Source organism: Loa loa, assembly GCF_000183805.2.
Source record: "Loa loa unplaced genomic scaffold supercont3.115, whole genome shotgun sequence".
Classification (NCBI taxonomy): Eukaryota; Metazoa; Nematoda; class Chromadorea; order Rhabditida; family Onchocercidae; genus Loa; species Loa loa.
In genome coordinates, this window is record NW_018108295.1 from 1 (window position 1) to 14,460 (window position 14,460).

At 31.5% G+C, this 14,460-nt stretch overlaps 3 protein-coding genes across 3 annotated transcripts in view; 1 reads left to right on the top strand and 2 right to left on the bottom strand.

Annotated features, from left to right (window-relative positions):
* Positions 1–905: 905 nt before the first annotated feature.
* Positions 906–1,552, bottom strand: LOAG_07610 (hypothetical protein; the record flags this gene model as incomplete). Its single annotated transcript, XM_020447491.1, has 2 exons — positions 1,405–1,552; positions 906–1,023 (listed from the first exon to the last, which is right to left on the bottom strand). Coding segments are annotated over exons 1-2 (207 nt in total), but the record flags the coding sequence as incomplete, so codon positions are not given.
* A 4,113-nt stretch (positions 1,553–5,665) lies between these two features.
* On the top strand, positions 5,666–9,017 carry LOAG_07611 (hypothetical protein; the record flags this gene model as incomplete). Its single annotated transcript, XM_020447492.1, has 8 exons — positions 5,666–6,029; positions 6,153–6,289; positions 6,857–7,054; positions 7,288–7,383; positions 7,649–7,715; positions 7,818–7,972; positions 8,233–8,358; positions 8,949–9,017. Exons 1-8 carry the CDS (start codon positions 5,927–5,929, stop codon positions 9,015–9,017), a joined length of 951 nt encoding a protein of 316 aa, XP_020302285.1. The 5' UTR covers positions 5,666–5,926.
* A 266-nt stretch (positions 9,018–9,283) lies between these two features.
* Positions 9,284–14,460, bottom strand: part of LOAG_07612 (CAMK/PIM protein kinase) — a gene marked incomplete at its 3' end in the record, with an annotated part of 6,004 nt that continues 827 nt past the window's right edge. The window contains exons 2-10 of the mRNA XM_020447493.1: positions 12,771–12,925; positions 12,510–12,601; positions 11,923–12,097; positions 11,479–11,578; positions 10,929–11,105; positions 10,428–10,737; positions 10,212–10,280; positions 9,752–9,964; positions 9,284–9,674 (exon numbers count right to left, since the gene is read on the bottom strand). Coding sequence (XP_020302286.1) covers positions 9,284–9,674; positions 9,752–9,964; positions 10,212–10,280; positions 10,428–10,737; positions 10,929–11,105; positions 11,479–11,578; positions 11,923–12,097; positions 12,510–12,601; positions 12,771–12,773 — 1,530 coding nt within the window. The 5' untranslated portion in view covers positions 12,774–12,925. The remainder of the gene's footprint in view (positions 9,675–9,751; positions 9,965–10,211; positions 10,281–10,427; positions 10,738–10,928; positions 11,106–11,478; positions 11,579–11,922; positions 12,098–12,509; positions 12,602–12,770; positions 12,926–14,460) is intronic.

Here is a 14,460-nt window from a genome sequence, read left to right on the forward strand (position 1 = left end):
AAATTTCCGTAATATCCAACAAACGGGGTGACGAAATCTTGTAGCCCCGATAGAGCTTACAAAGCTCCTCCCTAATCCTTATATATATATGAAAGATCTCGAGACAGATAGTTGAGTTCAGTTTTACAATCGAGCAGACAATACATCTCATCGCTTATCCTCCGCCACCAACCCACAACCAACGATATCTTCGCATATCCGCCACCATTGGACAACAAACTACGATATTCTTCTATCCACTAAATACATTTCCCGTAACGTATTCCCAACTCAACGACCTATAAACTTACCGACAGTCAAATTATTGTCCAAGTTAACGACAAGGAGTTTGTTAGTTGACCATATTACTAGCTTTTTGTATAACTCGTTTATCATTGCTTACCAATTCATCGTGTTATATACATGCATATTTTATACCCTTTTTCTTGTTGTTAACTAGTAATATTGTGCAAGAACAATATTACCTCCCGAACAAATCTGTATCGCCGAGAAAGGAGTTCAAGAGAAAAACTATTTCTCAACAGATTTCAAATTCGATGGGTTTGACTTTGATGACCTTCCTCATTAGCGAAATGTTCTTGTTCTAACAACCCTCCATTACTTGTGAATACTTTTAGATGGGATACATTTTAATGATAATGATAGGATTAAAATGTTCAGTAACTCACGTCACTGTTACCCCAATGATCTTATAAATTCCAAATTTCTCTACAGTATGCACAAGAACGAAAGTTTCAAGCATACGGCGATATTTTAGAAACTTTAAGATAGCCTTGGAAAATAACGAAACGAAAGAAGACGTCCACAGACTCAAAAATACTCATAACTGATGAATAGAAAAGGACATTCGAATATCTATCTATGCAAAACAAATAAATAAACTTCGGTATTTTACAAGAACTAACTCGAGAAATATTCTGAGACCATTCGATACTAAATCCTTTTCAATTAAGTTAAACGTTTCGCATAGCAATTCACGGTCTTCGGCAGAAAGCTTGTTTACTTGAATAAGTAGAAAATCACCTATAATATTGTTAAAGTTTTTTCAAAATATTTTAATATTTTAAAAATTTTAAATTTTAATATTCAAACCAAGCCATTATTTATGTTTTAAGCTCTTAATTAACACCTAACTCACGGCAGTTTCATATTTTAAGTGAAGTATTTTCATATTAAAAATTAAGGAACCAACTACGGATGATTCAATTGTTTCTAGGTTTCGAATTGGATTAAATTATTGACCATAAAATGAATATATTAGTAACAGAATCAGGACCGCCAGAAGAATCAACTCTTTTCAGTTTCCTGCATATGACTTACTGCTCAATGGAGCTTTCTGAAAGTCTTCCTGAAAATTAGAAATAATATGAATTTAGAATTATATTAGTTTATAGAACATTTTACTCGTTTTTCTTTGATTCAAAGTGGGCGTTTGTAGTTGTTGAACATCACTTTGGTCATCTCTAATGTCGCCCAAATAAAGTGATCGATACATGAAGGAATCAGTTACATCGGTTCAATGTGATAATTTACGGAAAATCTCCTCCTAAAAGAAGTAAAACTTTTATCAAACAGTGAAGAAACAGGCTTACTGGGAGGAAAAAGTAGCACTAAGTCATCAAATAGTATTTTCTGCTTCTCTCCTGAAACTTTAAACTTCATTTTCAAATTTTTTTTTTTAAGAATATCACAACTGTGGTTCCTCACCTTAAATCCATTACACATTACTATTAAAAAACAAAAAAGATTCCAAAATCTAATCCTTTGTGACTGAAAATAAAATCAGTGTTCACTCATTAAAATTCATAATTGTATCAGACCAAGCTACTATTGATTCAGTCACTACTGACTTCATGAAGGTTTCTTCTAATTTAGCTACTACTAACTTAATACTTCGTGAATAAGTCTCTTCTAATTTTCAATTTATTGCCAATGAAGCCATTTAACTTTTAACTTCTACAGGTATGACAATTCCTAGATAAGAAAAATAAGCACTAGAGAGAAAGAAGTCTTCATGAATAAGTCTCTTCAAATTCATCGATGTCACGGGAAGTAATGAAAAAATTGCGTGATTGCGTGACACTTCTCATATCTGAAAAATAATATATTCGTAAGAGAGGAAATTCTAACTACTTGAATGTTATTTATAAAATTTGTGAGAGAATTAGAAGTAATATATAAAATATTGACCTTATTATGAAAGAACAGTCAAACTGTAGCCATATCCAACTTAAAATTATGGGAAGAATTACGAGAAAGTATTTGACAGGAAAACAATATTTATGTTAGTGGCATCAAGAGGAGTAATTCTGCTTCCGATTTCCAACTTTCCTGAATAAGTTATAAAAATTTTCTTCTAGTTTTTCTTAGTCTTCTCATTTGAAATATATCTGGAAGTCGCTTTGCGCTACAGTCATTTTTTCATTCCCAGTTGATCCCTGTCCACTTTCATGCCTTTTCAAAATCTAAGCATAACTTAATCTAAGGAAACTTACAGCTGCAGCTTTTAAATTCAGAAAATTTAATTTCCTTCATTAATTGTTTTCTTCGAAATCCTTTACAAAATATTTTTAAAAATTAAAACTTTTCTATATTCTTCAAAAATTTATTTTTCATTAAACAAATAAGATTAAACGATGGTTACTTTCTGCGATAATCGTTTAAAATTGCTGAAGTTATTTTGTGAAAAGTTCCTTAAATTATGAAAAGCTTTTTGATGATCTATAATTATGAGAAGCTACGAGTTTCTGCGTATATAGCAGTAATTTATTTTAATTACCAGTTAGCATCCTTGAAACCTTCGTCTATTCCGATTCCTTCTATTCTTTTCTATTTCAAGTTTTGAATCTTTCTTTTACCGCGTCTGAATGATTAGAAGTATCACCATCATATAAAGCGGTGAAGTGTCATTTTCATTTTGTTGGAATTATTTAAGCGTTGAAAAAAAGCTGAAGTTTACACCTTATTGGATATTTTATATTTATTATTAGCTCTTTCTACTCGACAAATTCCGCCTTTATAAGAATTTCAGCAATGTCAATTTCTCCTTTTTGCTTTTCCCTCCTGATTTTTACTTCTAAAAGTCGAATTTTTCCCTATATTTTTCAAAAAATATTAAAAAAGATTGGGGTTACATCAATAACTTCTAAATCGAAAATGCCAATTCAGTAATGAATTTAAATTGAACTAATAGAAGTAGAACAAACAACAGTACCGATAGAAAACACATTAAAATTATGCCAATTTTTTCCCAAATGACATTTTGCAAGCGGTTTATAATTGAAGCGTTGAGTTTAAAAAACTTCTAATAATGTTTAAACTTCGATCCAAAACACATTCGTGGTCACTAATCTTCTGGTCATTTTACATTTCATTCGCTATTTCCCTCTCTAAGATTATTTGTTTTTTGCATTAATTTGCCGTGTCAGATTGCTTCCATTTCATGATTAAAATTTAATATTACGTGCAAGAATTGATTAATAATAGGTAAACAAAGATATCCAAAAATTTAGCAATTAATACTTATGCATGCAATCCATGCCTCCTCCCTCAATTCCCTTAATATTTCATTGAGCACTCCGCTTTAAATTAATTAGAATGCGCGAGAAAATTGTTTATGCAGTATCAAATTTCTCGTAAATTGATCTTTCTACAGTAAACTCTCCTATTCCATTGAATTGGTTTCCAATTCACTTTTTTTGCGCAAAACTTTAGATTAACACAAATTTATTTTTAGTCTCAATTACTGTTAACTTCGTTTCGACTTTCCCAAGTCGAGTTTTGAGCACCAATGAGAACTAGAATATAATTATTTGTTGCTTACTTTATGCACACTTCTAACATTTTAAGTTGTTTATTAGACTAAAAATCGGGGAATGCTACTGTAGGATCATTAATGGATCATTAAAAGTGCTATAGTACTTTTAATTATTCACATATATATCACTACGGAAGTAGAGAGTCTTTCTTTTAAAAAAAGTTGAAAAAAAATCTTTCCCAGAATTTATTTCTTGTAAATTTATTCGAAAGCTTCAAAATGAATTATAATTAGTTAGTGCAGTACGGTAAATTTAGTTAGAAGTGGACATAATTAAGTAAAAAATAGTATCTGAAAGATTTAAAAAAATTTTAGTGCGTCAGATATTTTTTCTGAAGTAGAAATTCTTCAAAGCGAATGTTCAAAGAGCCATTTTATATCATTCAAATTTAATTTTCAGTAATAACGTCGGAAATTACGATGGAATTATTCTAACTTAGTTGGATATTGACATTTTTCTTCCTTTCAGATCATAGGACTATTTTGACTGGAATGCAATTTCATTTCTCATATATTGGTAAAGTGTTGTGAAAAAATGAGTGAAAATATTTGTGAAGGAGTGTTCTAGAAAGTCTTCAAAGCATGCAATCGATCTAAAATGAAGCTTATATAATTGCAGCTTTTTCGTTTCATTTCTTAAAATTGATTGAAATCTCCAGATAGAAAGGAATCGGAGTTATGATACATTCATTTTCTAGTGAAATCACTGAGTGATATCAAAATAATTTCTCCTAGATTTTTGAATTTTTTTTAATTCCAAGCATTTCAGTTGCATTTCGAGCAGTGCAGTATTAAATGGAAATTAATGTATTTGTCGAAGAGAATTTCCTTAGCCATAAAAAATTTTTTCTCACCTAATTCCTAAATGATTAATGATTTTCAATTAATTTGCGCTACATTGTTTCCTTGATATCTTTTCATTACTTGAAATAATCAATTATATTATCAGATTTTCTTGCCATCTATTTTTTGTTGTTGGGAACAATTTCGTGTTACAAGCAAAAAACTATCTCGAGTAATTGAAATTTTTTAGGAGGAATTTTAGAAATTTAAATGATTTCGATTTCGACTAGCTTACTTGACTTTAACGAAAATTTAAAAGTACAGAAGGCTTGTAACCAAATATTATGCTTGCTAGTTACTTCCAAATATTATGCATGATGCACCAATAATCGAATACTCGGGTCTAATTAATGCTATTAATGTAATTCGTTGAAACCATCGAAATACCTAAAAGGCAATAATTCAAATAGATATAGTTTTTCTTCTGCAACTATTTCAAATATAACTTAATGAAGTGCAAACATCAAATGAAAGTGAGAATGAAGAATTGAATGAGACTAATTATCTCTTCAATATAAATAACTATTTTTTTAAATTAAATTCAATGCTTTTAGCGTTTGAATAGTTGGCCAAGTAAGTGACGACATTTAAGAACGGAAGAATTTATTTGCATTTATATGTTGATGAATTTGAAATTGATTAGGCGGAGCTGTTTCACTCTGCTTGTATTAGTATTGAATTTAGCGAATGAAAATGAGGTGAAATGAGTGAGTCACAGAAAGCTCCATCCTTATACGAAGCTAATTTTATTCAGTTTAGCACAACCGTGATCGTACAAATTGCGAACATGTTCTCCAATTTAAAATTGAAATTCTGCTAATTTCTTCCTATCCACAAGAATATACTTTTTCCATTTTTAATTAATGTATCTAAAATTTAAAGAATTTTTTAATATTTATTCAAATACCATTGAAATTACAAATACTTCCTTGCGTATCATTCGATATCACAATCTGACCAATCATTCCAAGTCTACCGATCTACCGATTTCATGTATTTTCTAGTTTCCAGATTGAAATTATCCGTCAAAACGTGAAACAACGTTGTTTTATTTGTTCGAGAATTCCTGAATAGGATTCGGTGCTTTGATGACTTACAGCTATTCCTGCTATTATTCCGTGATAAAATTCCAACATAGGCACTGACTTGGTCACATCCTATGCCTATAACAACCAAAATGATTAATGATAATGCTAAACGGAATCAGACAAAAATCATATGATTGCTGCCGGATAGATAGATTGATATCAGTTTGGTGGTGCAGCCATGACATGCATCATTATTTTATTCCTAACAACGTTTTATCCACAGTTGAGGGCATTAAGAATGAACGATTATCCATGGACATATGATAATGACCTTTTCGGAGGTAATTTTATTGTGCACATAAATTTTATATTAAAACTCAATAACCATCGAAAAATACTTCGTCTCATTTTTTCCTTCAAAAAAATTCATTACATTTTGAAGTGGAATTTTCGAATTTTTGTAGGACCCGACTTCTGGGGTTTATTGAGCAAAAAATGGCAGATGTGTGCGAAAGGGAAAATGCAGTCGCCAATAAACATCAAACCTGCATCGATCTTATTCGATCCTCGACTAAGTGACATTAAAATAGATCAAGTGCCGGTAAGCTTTTTACGTTTTATGGTTGAAAGACGTCTATGCTTCTATGGAAAGACTAAATACCGTCTAAATTAGACGAAATTTTACGAGCACTTGTTTTTAACGCTCAACTCTTTGTACTTTTGTCATTAAAACAGGCTTTAAAAAATAGATTTCAAGTTGAATCAAATCAGAATATTAGTTTTTGATCAAAATTTAGATGAAATGAAACTTATATCAAAACGGGATTGGATATTTTCCATTCCTGTCAGCTTACTCACTGATTGTGTTGCATATCGGAAGAACTTTTTCAGGTCTATGCGACTTCTTACTTTGACAGAAATCCCTTAAGCTTGAAATCAATTTTGTCGGTTTGATATTTTAAAAAATGTGTTGTATGTTCAAAGCTTAAAATAAAATTGCTGATTGAAATTAAATCATATATGAAGTCAACACGAAAAATATTATTTAATTCTTCTATAAATCGATGGTTGGATCAAGAAGTGCATTTTTTTTACCTATTTTTCATTTTGTCAGAAATGTCCTCCGTAAAGTACTGCAGTCACAATAAAACAATACAACAGTTTTCAGGTAACAGCTGAAATGATAAACATAGGTCAAATGCCACGATTGCGAGTACTTTATGACGTTCATTCCTCTTCAATAAACATTACCGGTGGACCGTTGCATCCTTATAAGTACCGCTTACAAAGGGTCGATTTTCATTATTCAAATGATGATATGACAGGTTCGGAACATGCTATCAATTCAAGAAGCTTCCCTATGGAGGTCTCTTTTACCCTCCATTTCCAAGTTATAAATTTTCGTGTTGAAAATGCCGAATATATATTGCAAATTATAATTATTCTGAAACAACAAATAATCCAATCAAAGCGATGTAACCTTATGAAGAGGTCAATTGAAAGAGATAAGTATAATGTCGGAAGGTAATGAACTGGAAACTATACTAAAGGATAGTGTACTGTTGTGACCAAAACAATGTAAATTGTTCCTACTTTCAGATTCAACTGATAACATATAACATCGATTTGTATGCAAATTTTACAACAGCTTTGACGTTGCCACGTGGAATCGCCGCTGTTTCGATCATCGTTCTAGTCAAGCTTGAATTTCCGATATAATTCTTTTATGATTATTGCAATTCTTTTATTTTTTAACTGTTCATTTTTGGAAACAATTCTTTGTAAAATTTTTATAGTGACTCAATTGTCACTGTAGTAAAGATTTGATCTTTGCAAAGTAATTGGTTCATTTCAAATTACTTCTCTATAGAAAAAAGAAAAACAAAGTAATTTAGTCAAACAAAATTTGTATTTCACTGAGCAGTTTTCCACTATTTTTAATGATAGAAGAAAGTTACAGATTGATGAACACACTAACGAAGAGCTGTTGAAGATCACCAAATCTGTTGAAAAAGTTCCTTTCAAAAGTAATGATTCGATTTTCTTCATCACCTGATCTCTCTTGAACCTTATAATTTGCAGAATTTTGAATTCCATAAGTTGGTAGCAATGCATAAGAGAAATTTTAGAGAAGCGAATCGCACTGCATGAATTGAAAGTATGGAAATTATTCCCATCTTTAATAGACTATGTGACATACGAAGGATCAATGACGTCACCAGGATGTTATGAAACAGTCACCTGGATCATACTTAATCATGCAATTCATATCACTCGGACAAATGTAAAGTAAACTTTTTTGTGGAAATGGACCGAAAGATCAGAATGAATATATATATTCTGGTAGAACTTGTTCCCATAGTCCCACAAAAGACACGAACCATGGTTGAACAAAGATAGAAAGTAGCCCAATTAAGCTGTTAAAGCCTAAACTGTTTTGTTTAATTGAATAATTAAGCCAAAATAAATTTAATAAATCCACGTGTTGTTCTTTTTCCCATCGCTAAATAAGGCATTTCAATGTCAAGTTTCAACGAATTACAGTTAAACAAATGGAGAAAATTACAACGGACCATCACGGAAGAAAAAGAGCCTCAGTTTGTGGCTCCCAATTTCAGGCCATTGCAACATTCCTACGGCCGTTTAATTCGAACTAACATTATCAGCAAAGTAAGTTATAAATGTTATCTCCCTTAATTTATCATGATTATTTTCATTCCGGCAGCAAGATATGCACTTTATGCTTTTTTATTATTTGTTTTTTATTATTTGAATCAATCAAATTGAATCCAGAGTTTGAAAAAATTTGTTGGTTGTTCGTAGTTTAAAATTAGATTGTTGATTGAAATTAAATTCATATGAAGTCAATATCAAAAATATTATTTAGATTCTTCTATAAACAAGCTTAAATTGATTATTAAATCAAGAAATGTATTCATTGATTTTTAACGATCAGTTTACATCAAGATGACGATTGTCGTTATGCTTCAATCAATTTGTCATATTTTGATCATTAGGCTGATCTCAAGTCACCTATATTATTCTAGCAAAATTATTTTAATACGCTGTCATTAACACATGTCGTTATATACTGTATGTTCAAATAATGGATGTGATCTTTGTCCTCCTAAAAGCATATCGATGAAATTGAACACAATGAAGTTTTTCACTACACCTTACAGTTCTAATCTTAAGTAATTCAAGTCGCCATTCCAGAACATTTCACTATTCTAAACCTAATCTATCTCACTTCTTTTGAGAATGTCAGCATGGAGTGCAAACGTCATATTATGGTTTCACGATATCGCTCAAATTTGGGACGAAGTTGAAATTTTTGGGAAATTTCTCAGTAATGATAATACCAGTTCAAACTTATATTCCTTAAGGTTACTTTATATAAAATATTGATTGGTATTATTAGTCATCATATTATATCTGTTCATTTTGTCATTTAGAGACGTAATTTCAGTGAAGCAAGTCGAATTCCACTGATTTAGAGAAATAAAGCTTTGCTATGTTTTGAAATATGCACTTTTAACAGATTGCCAAACGAAATGCAAATTTGCATTGATAAAACGCACTGGCAAGAAATAATTTATTTAGAAACAATTGTCGTAATAGTAGGAATTGAAGATCGTCGTGATTCAGCATTAAATATCCTTAACAGGTTACTGCTAACACTTGTTTGCTTTTGCAACTGCTCTTTTTGTTGACAAATTGAAAACCTTTGCAACTTTGGAGATCCATATTTAAAACTTGCTGCTACATTAGGAAACCAATGCTCTGCTACCAGCCTAGAGTTCATCATCACTTTCGGTAGACAGATATTTTCTATAGGCCTGTCTGGGCAGTTTGCTTGCACCAGTTGTTCCTTTTCGTGATTGTTAGCAGTACCCCTATCACAGAATGATAACGTTTGAGCACGCAAGTTATTGTTGGAATGTTTAATTGCAATAAATTCTTTCGATCTTTGGAACGAATATTCTCTGAAAATTAAGGCGCAATAGTAGACAATATGATGTGCATAGCCTTACCGTTTGTTTTCTTCTAAGTAATAAGATACCTGTCATCCTCCAAAGCAGTGACATATGATTCGGAGTTTTGGGGATCGGTGCTGATTATGGAGAACGACTCATAAGCCGAACAAAATGGAGAATCACTGTACTCTGATTCTTCCGCGATAGAAATTGGACGTACCAACACATTATTATCAGTTTCATAACAATCTCGTAAAGCAAACATATCTGATTGTATGCTCATCACAACGTTATCATAACTGAAATGTGCTTTGTGTTAATTATTTCAAAAAATTTTGAAAGTATGTTGGAAATGGGAAATAAAAAGTGCTAAACTCAATTCTTGTCATATATCGAAACAGATAAATTCAATAAGTTTGTTATTCATAAATGTATACTGTTTGTCACGCAACTATCGAATCTATTATGATTATTATTCCTTCTCTCTTTCCTATTTAAATTGACATATTTAGAAACATGAAGCACTTCCATTGTATTTCTGAATACCTTGAATAATGGCGGTGTTTTTTCAACAATTCAGAATTGGAAACGTTATTGGCATAAGATGGCAGTGGTCTGCAAAAAAATATCAAATCCACGAAAATGTTATGTTGTAAAGAAGCTATAATTGAAGAGATCATTAACATATAGTGGTAAAAGCCTATATAATTAAAGCAGAAATTGGTATAAGAAAACGATAGCAGAAGTGAAGTTAAACATTACATGACAGGAGGATTATCGTCAACCGAAATGTCGCCACTTGTGGCAAGGTTCGTCTTTGTGATGAACTCATTCTTAGCACTTTTGTCGTTGATGAAGTTCTTGCTGCCATTCGCTTGAATCCTATTCTGTTTCTGCTTGTTTTGATTTTGTGCTTCTTTCTTCCTCTGAAAATGTCGCTGAAGCACGACCTTAAACGGTTCCGAATACACAGTGGTAGGTTGATTCAACCATCGGTGCTTGAAAATTTCCAGTAAGTCCGGTCGTCTGGATGGTGTGACTGCAAGACATTGACGCAACAAATTTTCACAGTCTGAAATCAAACATGTGTGACTTATTTTTAGCAATTCAATCAATAATGACTAGTCAAAAAAATTAGTAAGAAAGGGAGATTTTGGAGGAGGATTGGAAGAGTCAATTTTAGGGCCTTCAAAAGAAATTTGGCAAATTAACTTTGTAAAGGTCAAGACAAAAAGATTAACGTTACATATAAAATGAACTAACCTTTTGAGATGTGTTTTGGAATGGTAAATCTGCCTAAGCAAATTTGGATTTCATTCTGAAAAGGCAGACATCCAGAAACCATGACGTATAGGACTATACCCAGTGACCATACAGTTGCTTCTAATGGCTTATATGTTAAACGTTTGAACCATTCCGGTGGGCAATATGAACGGGTACCTGAAATTTAGAAAAAAAATTCGAACTTTCAAGTATCCAGGTGTAATTCTTGTTGAAAAGTGGCTGGTTCAACCATTACAATTGACAGGCCTAAATTTCTTGATACACTATTTAAAAAAGGTATGCATAACTGGGTGTAATGATGTCCCATTTGCATGTGGCATGTGTAATGTTTATTCCTTGGCTACTTTAATTACGCATAGAAGCAATCTTCAAGGGGGCCACTACATCCAAAGGTGAATAAGTATAGCATATAGATATACTATATGGTTGAAGCGGTGAAGAGATCTTGCTACAAAAGTCATTTCAGGTCACCTTTTCGGGCTTAAGCCGTATTCTATTACAATCAACATTCAGATATTTGCATAAAAACCTTGGAATTCTTTGATACAAGCTTCAGAAATGAGTGCTGCAGCACCGAAATCCACCAGGATAGCTTCTCCTGTATGTATATTAATAATTATATTCTCATCCTGCAACAATAAATTTAGCTTTGCATTAGTCATTGACATTCGCAATTAAATTTAGTAAATTTCAGTAATCGAAAACAGAGATTTGTTTTAATTACTGCATTTTATAAATTCAACACTCTGTTAATCTTAGAGATGTCATCATTTGATGAAACTGCAGTACATCATATCTCTACAATAACACAATTTGTCTTTGTAAAATTTTCGATTTTATTAGATTTCAAAATCATTTTCAAACATAATAGTAACAAACACACGTGATCTTTCTTCCTTTACCGCAGTGGAAATTGATTTATCAATTATTTATATGATTCTTTAGAAGAATGAAGTTAAAATCAAAAATGCACCTTAATATCTCGGTGAAAAATGCCGTATGTGCTATATAACAAGCAAGTTGTATTCAAAATCTGTACAAATATCGACCTTGCAACATCCTCATCCAAATAACCATAAACGGAAATTAGATCGAACAGATCCAAGCACTGTTCCGGTCGTTCCATTACAATCAGAAATCCTTTCGAGCTGCAACTCTTTTTCACTTACCCAAATGAAAAAATTCGAAAAATATTAATGAAATCAATATATTTTTGTATGAATCACTACTTAGAAAGTGGCACTTGGATGTAGAAGGAAATAAGTGATACCAATTGTCATTTAAGTCATATTGAGATAAACTTCACAATTAAAATATCATTCATAATTAAATTTCTGTGACAAAAGAATGTAACCACTCCTTGTTTCTGAAATTTGAGACAATTTTCACGATGGGTATCACAAATGGTGTGATAATATGCCAAACATAAAGAACTTAGGAGTTATTAACTTCTATTCAAAAGACAATGCTTTCTTAAAATTCAAATTCCTTCCAGAAACTTATGCAATCATTTGGAGATTTGGAGTATTGCCAAAGATGAGATACTTAAAAATACCATACTTGGCAAACCAATCAATTAATTGAACGACGCCCGGTACACTGCGACACATCTCTAGCAAACAAATCTCTGTTGGAATTAATTGTTTACATTTCTGCAAATTTTAAAATTAAATGTGATAAAATAAATATTTTTTTTAGTGGAATGATTAAAAGAAATAGTAAAAAGCAATGCAAATTTCAAAAATGATTGAACATCGCAATAATGTGAAATCTCATTGCAAATGTGCATTTGACCAATAGTTTTTGAAAATGAGAAATGACCATAGTCCATTCTCTGACTCGCTTATGTTCAATGAATTTAACAGCAACTGGTGCACAATCTTCATTACGTTCCGCTTTGTAAACAATCCCGAATCCACCCCGACCAAGTTCCTCTAGCAATGTGTACTTCTTCCGAAATTGTTTTGCTCCATGTACTGCAATGAATTGATCCTTCTTTTTTTTGCAAAATATATGAACATTGTTTCTAAGCTTTTTTCCATTTCTGAAATGAAAAGTTGCCTGTTTGGATTTATTTCTATACTTAATCCCAATGGTAAGCTGTTTGCACTATAGAAGGATAGGAAATCCTTTATCTCATTTTAACAAATGAAAAAATCTGAGAGTTGGAAGTTTTGGAGGAAGCAAACCTTTATCGTTTAAAAAATTGACATTATAAGATATACAATAAGTTAGATCTTGCAATGTGCGACACAGCATACTGAAATGATGAAAAACAAGGAATGAGTCATATACCGTAAACTGCAACATGTTGACTAGCAAAATGATGACACTTGAAAAGTACTGGTATCTTTTTTCTTTTTTGCAAAAAGTTGAGAAGACTTGTAATAGCCTTGAGAAGAGCATACCAATGAAAGGAACTCACAAATACATTTGTTATTAGATAGGAAAAAAAATGTGAGAATGAAGAGAAATGTTACAGATTTGCAATAAATTTCTTTTCAGAAAAAATTTGCTGAAATTCGTTTGACAATGAACTGAAAGTTTTAGGAGGCGTAGTGCACTTGAATTTGAAAAGTTTCAATTTATGGAATGTCGATGGAATTGTATTTCAATAACGATGATTCGATTTAATTTTTTCTTGAATAAAGCAGTCTGGTAACATGAATTCTTAATTGCATTTTCTTAATTTGCACTAAATGGTGCCATTTCATTTTGCTGAAAAAATTCATTATTTTAAAAGTTCCGAATAACAAAATCGAATGGTTTTCCAATACGATTTACAGAAATATAACTTTTAACAAGGATTTTTACATTTACATGTTTATATGGCTCCGGAAAACTAACTTACCGGAGGAAATTTGATTAACTATATCGACGACGTCTTAGTTCACTCTTTTTCTTTTTGAGACACTCTTTTTGAGAACATCAAAGACATTCTATGCAATCCGGTGAAAACTGAACTTAATTTTCAAATGAATCCATTCCTCAAAACAGATACCTGTCAAAAAAGATTCCGCGAAGATGATTCTCCATTATAAAGTGAATAGAAAGTGAATATTTTCATTAATAATTAAAAGATGATGTGTACAAATAGGCTTTGAAACAAATGAATTTTGATTTAAAAAAAAAGTGGTGGATCCGCTTTTTTCTTCGAGAAAGATTGAAATCTTGGCCAAGCAATATGGCACGCTCCATCTATTGAGTCATTTATCTTATAATAGCGGTTAAAGATTGGGAATTTATCTTGAAAAGTCTTGCCAAAAAGTTTAAAAATAGTTGATAGAAATTTCAAAACAGGATGAAATAACAAATTTAAAATAAATCAAGTCTATGATTATATTTTATACTGATATATATCGCTGATATCGCTGACAAATATATGGGATTGATGAATATCTGATTAGAGATTAGTTATCCTAGAAATCCTGAGAATTGTATTAGTTGTAACTTAGTTCTGATGAATGACTCAGGGAACTATTACATCTGTGACTGAATATTGTGACGATAG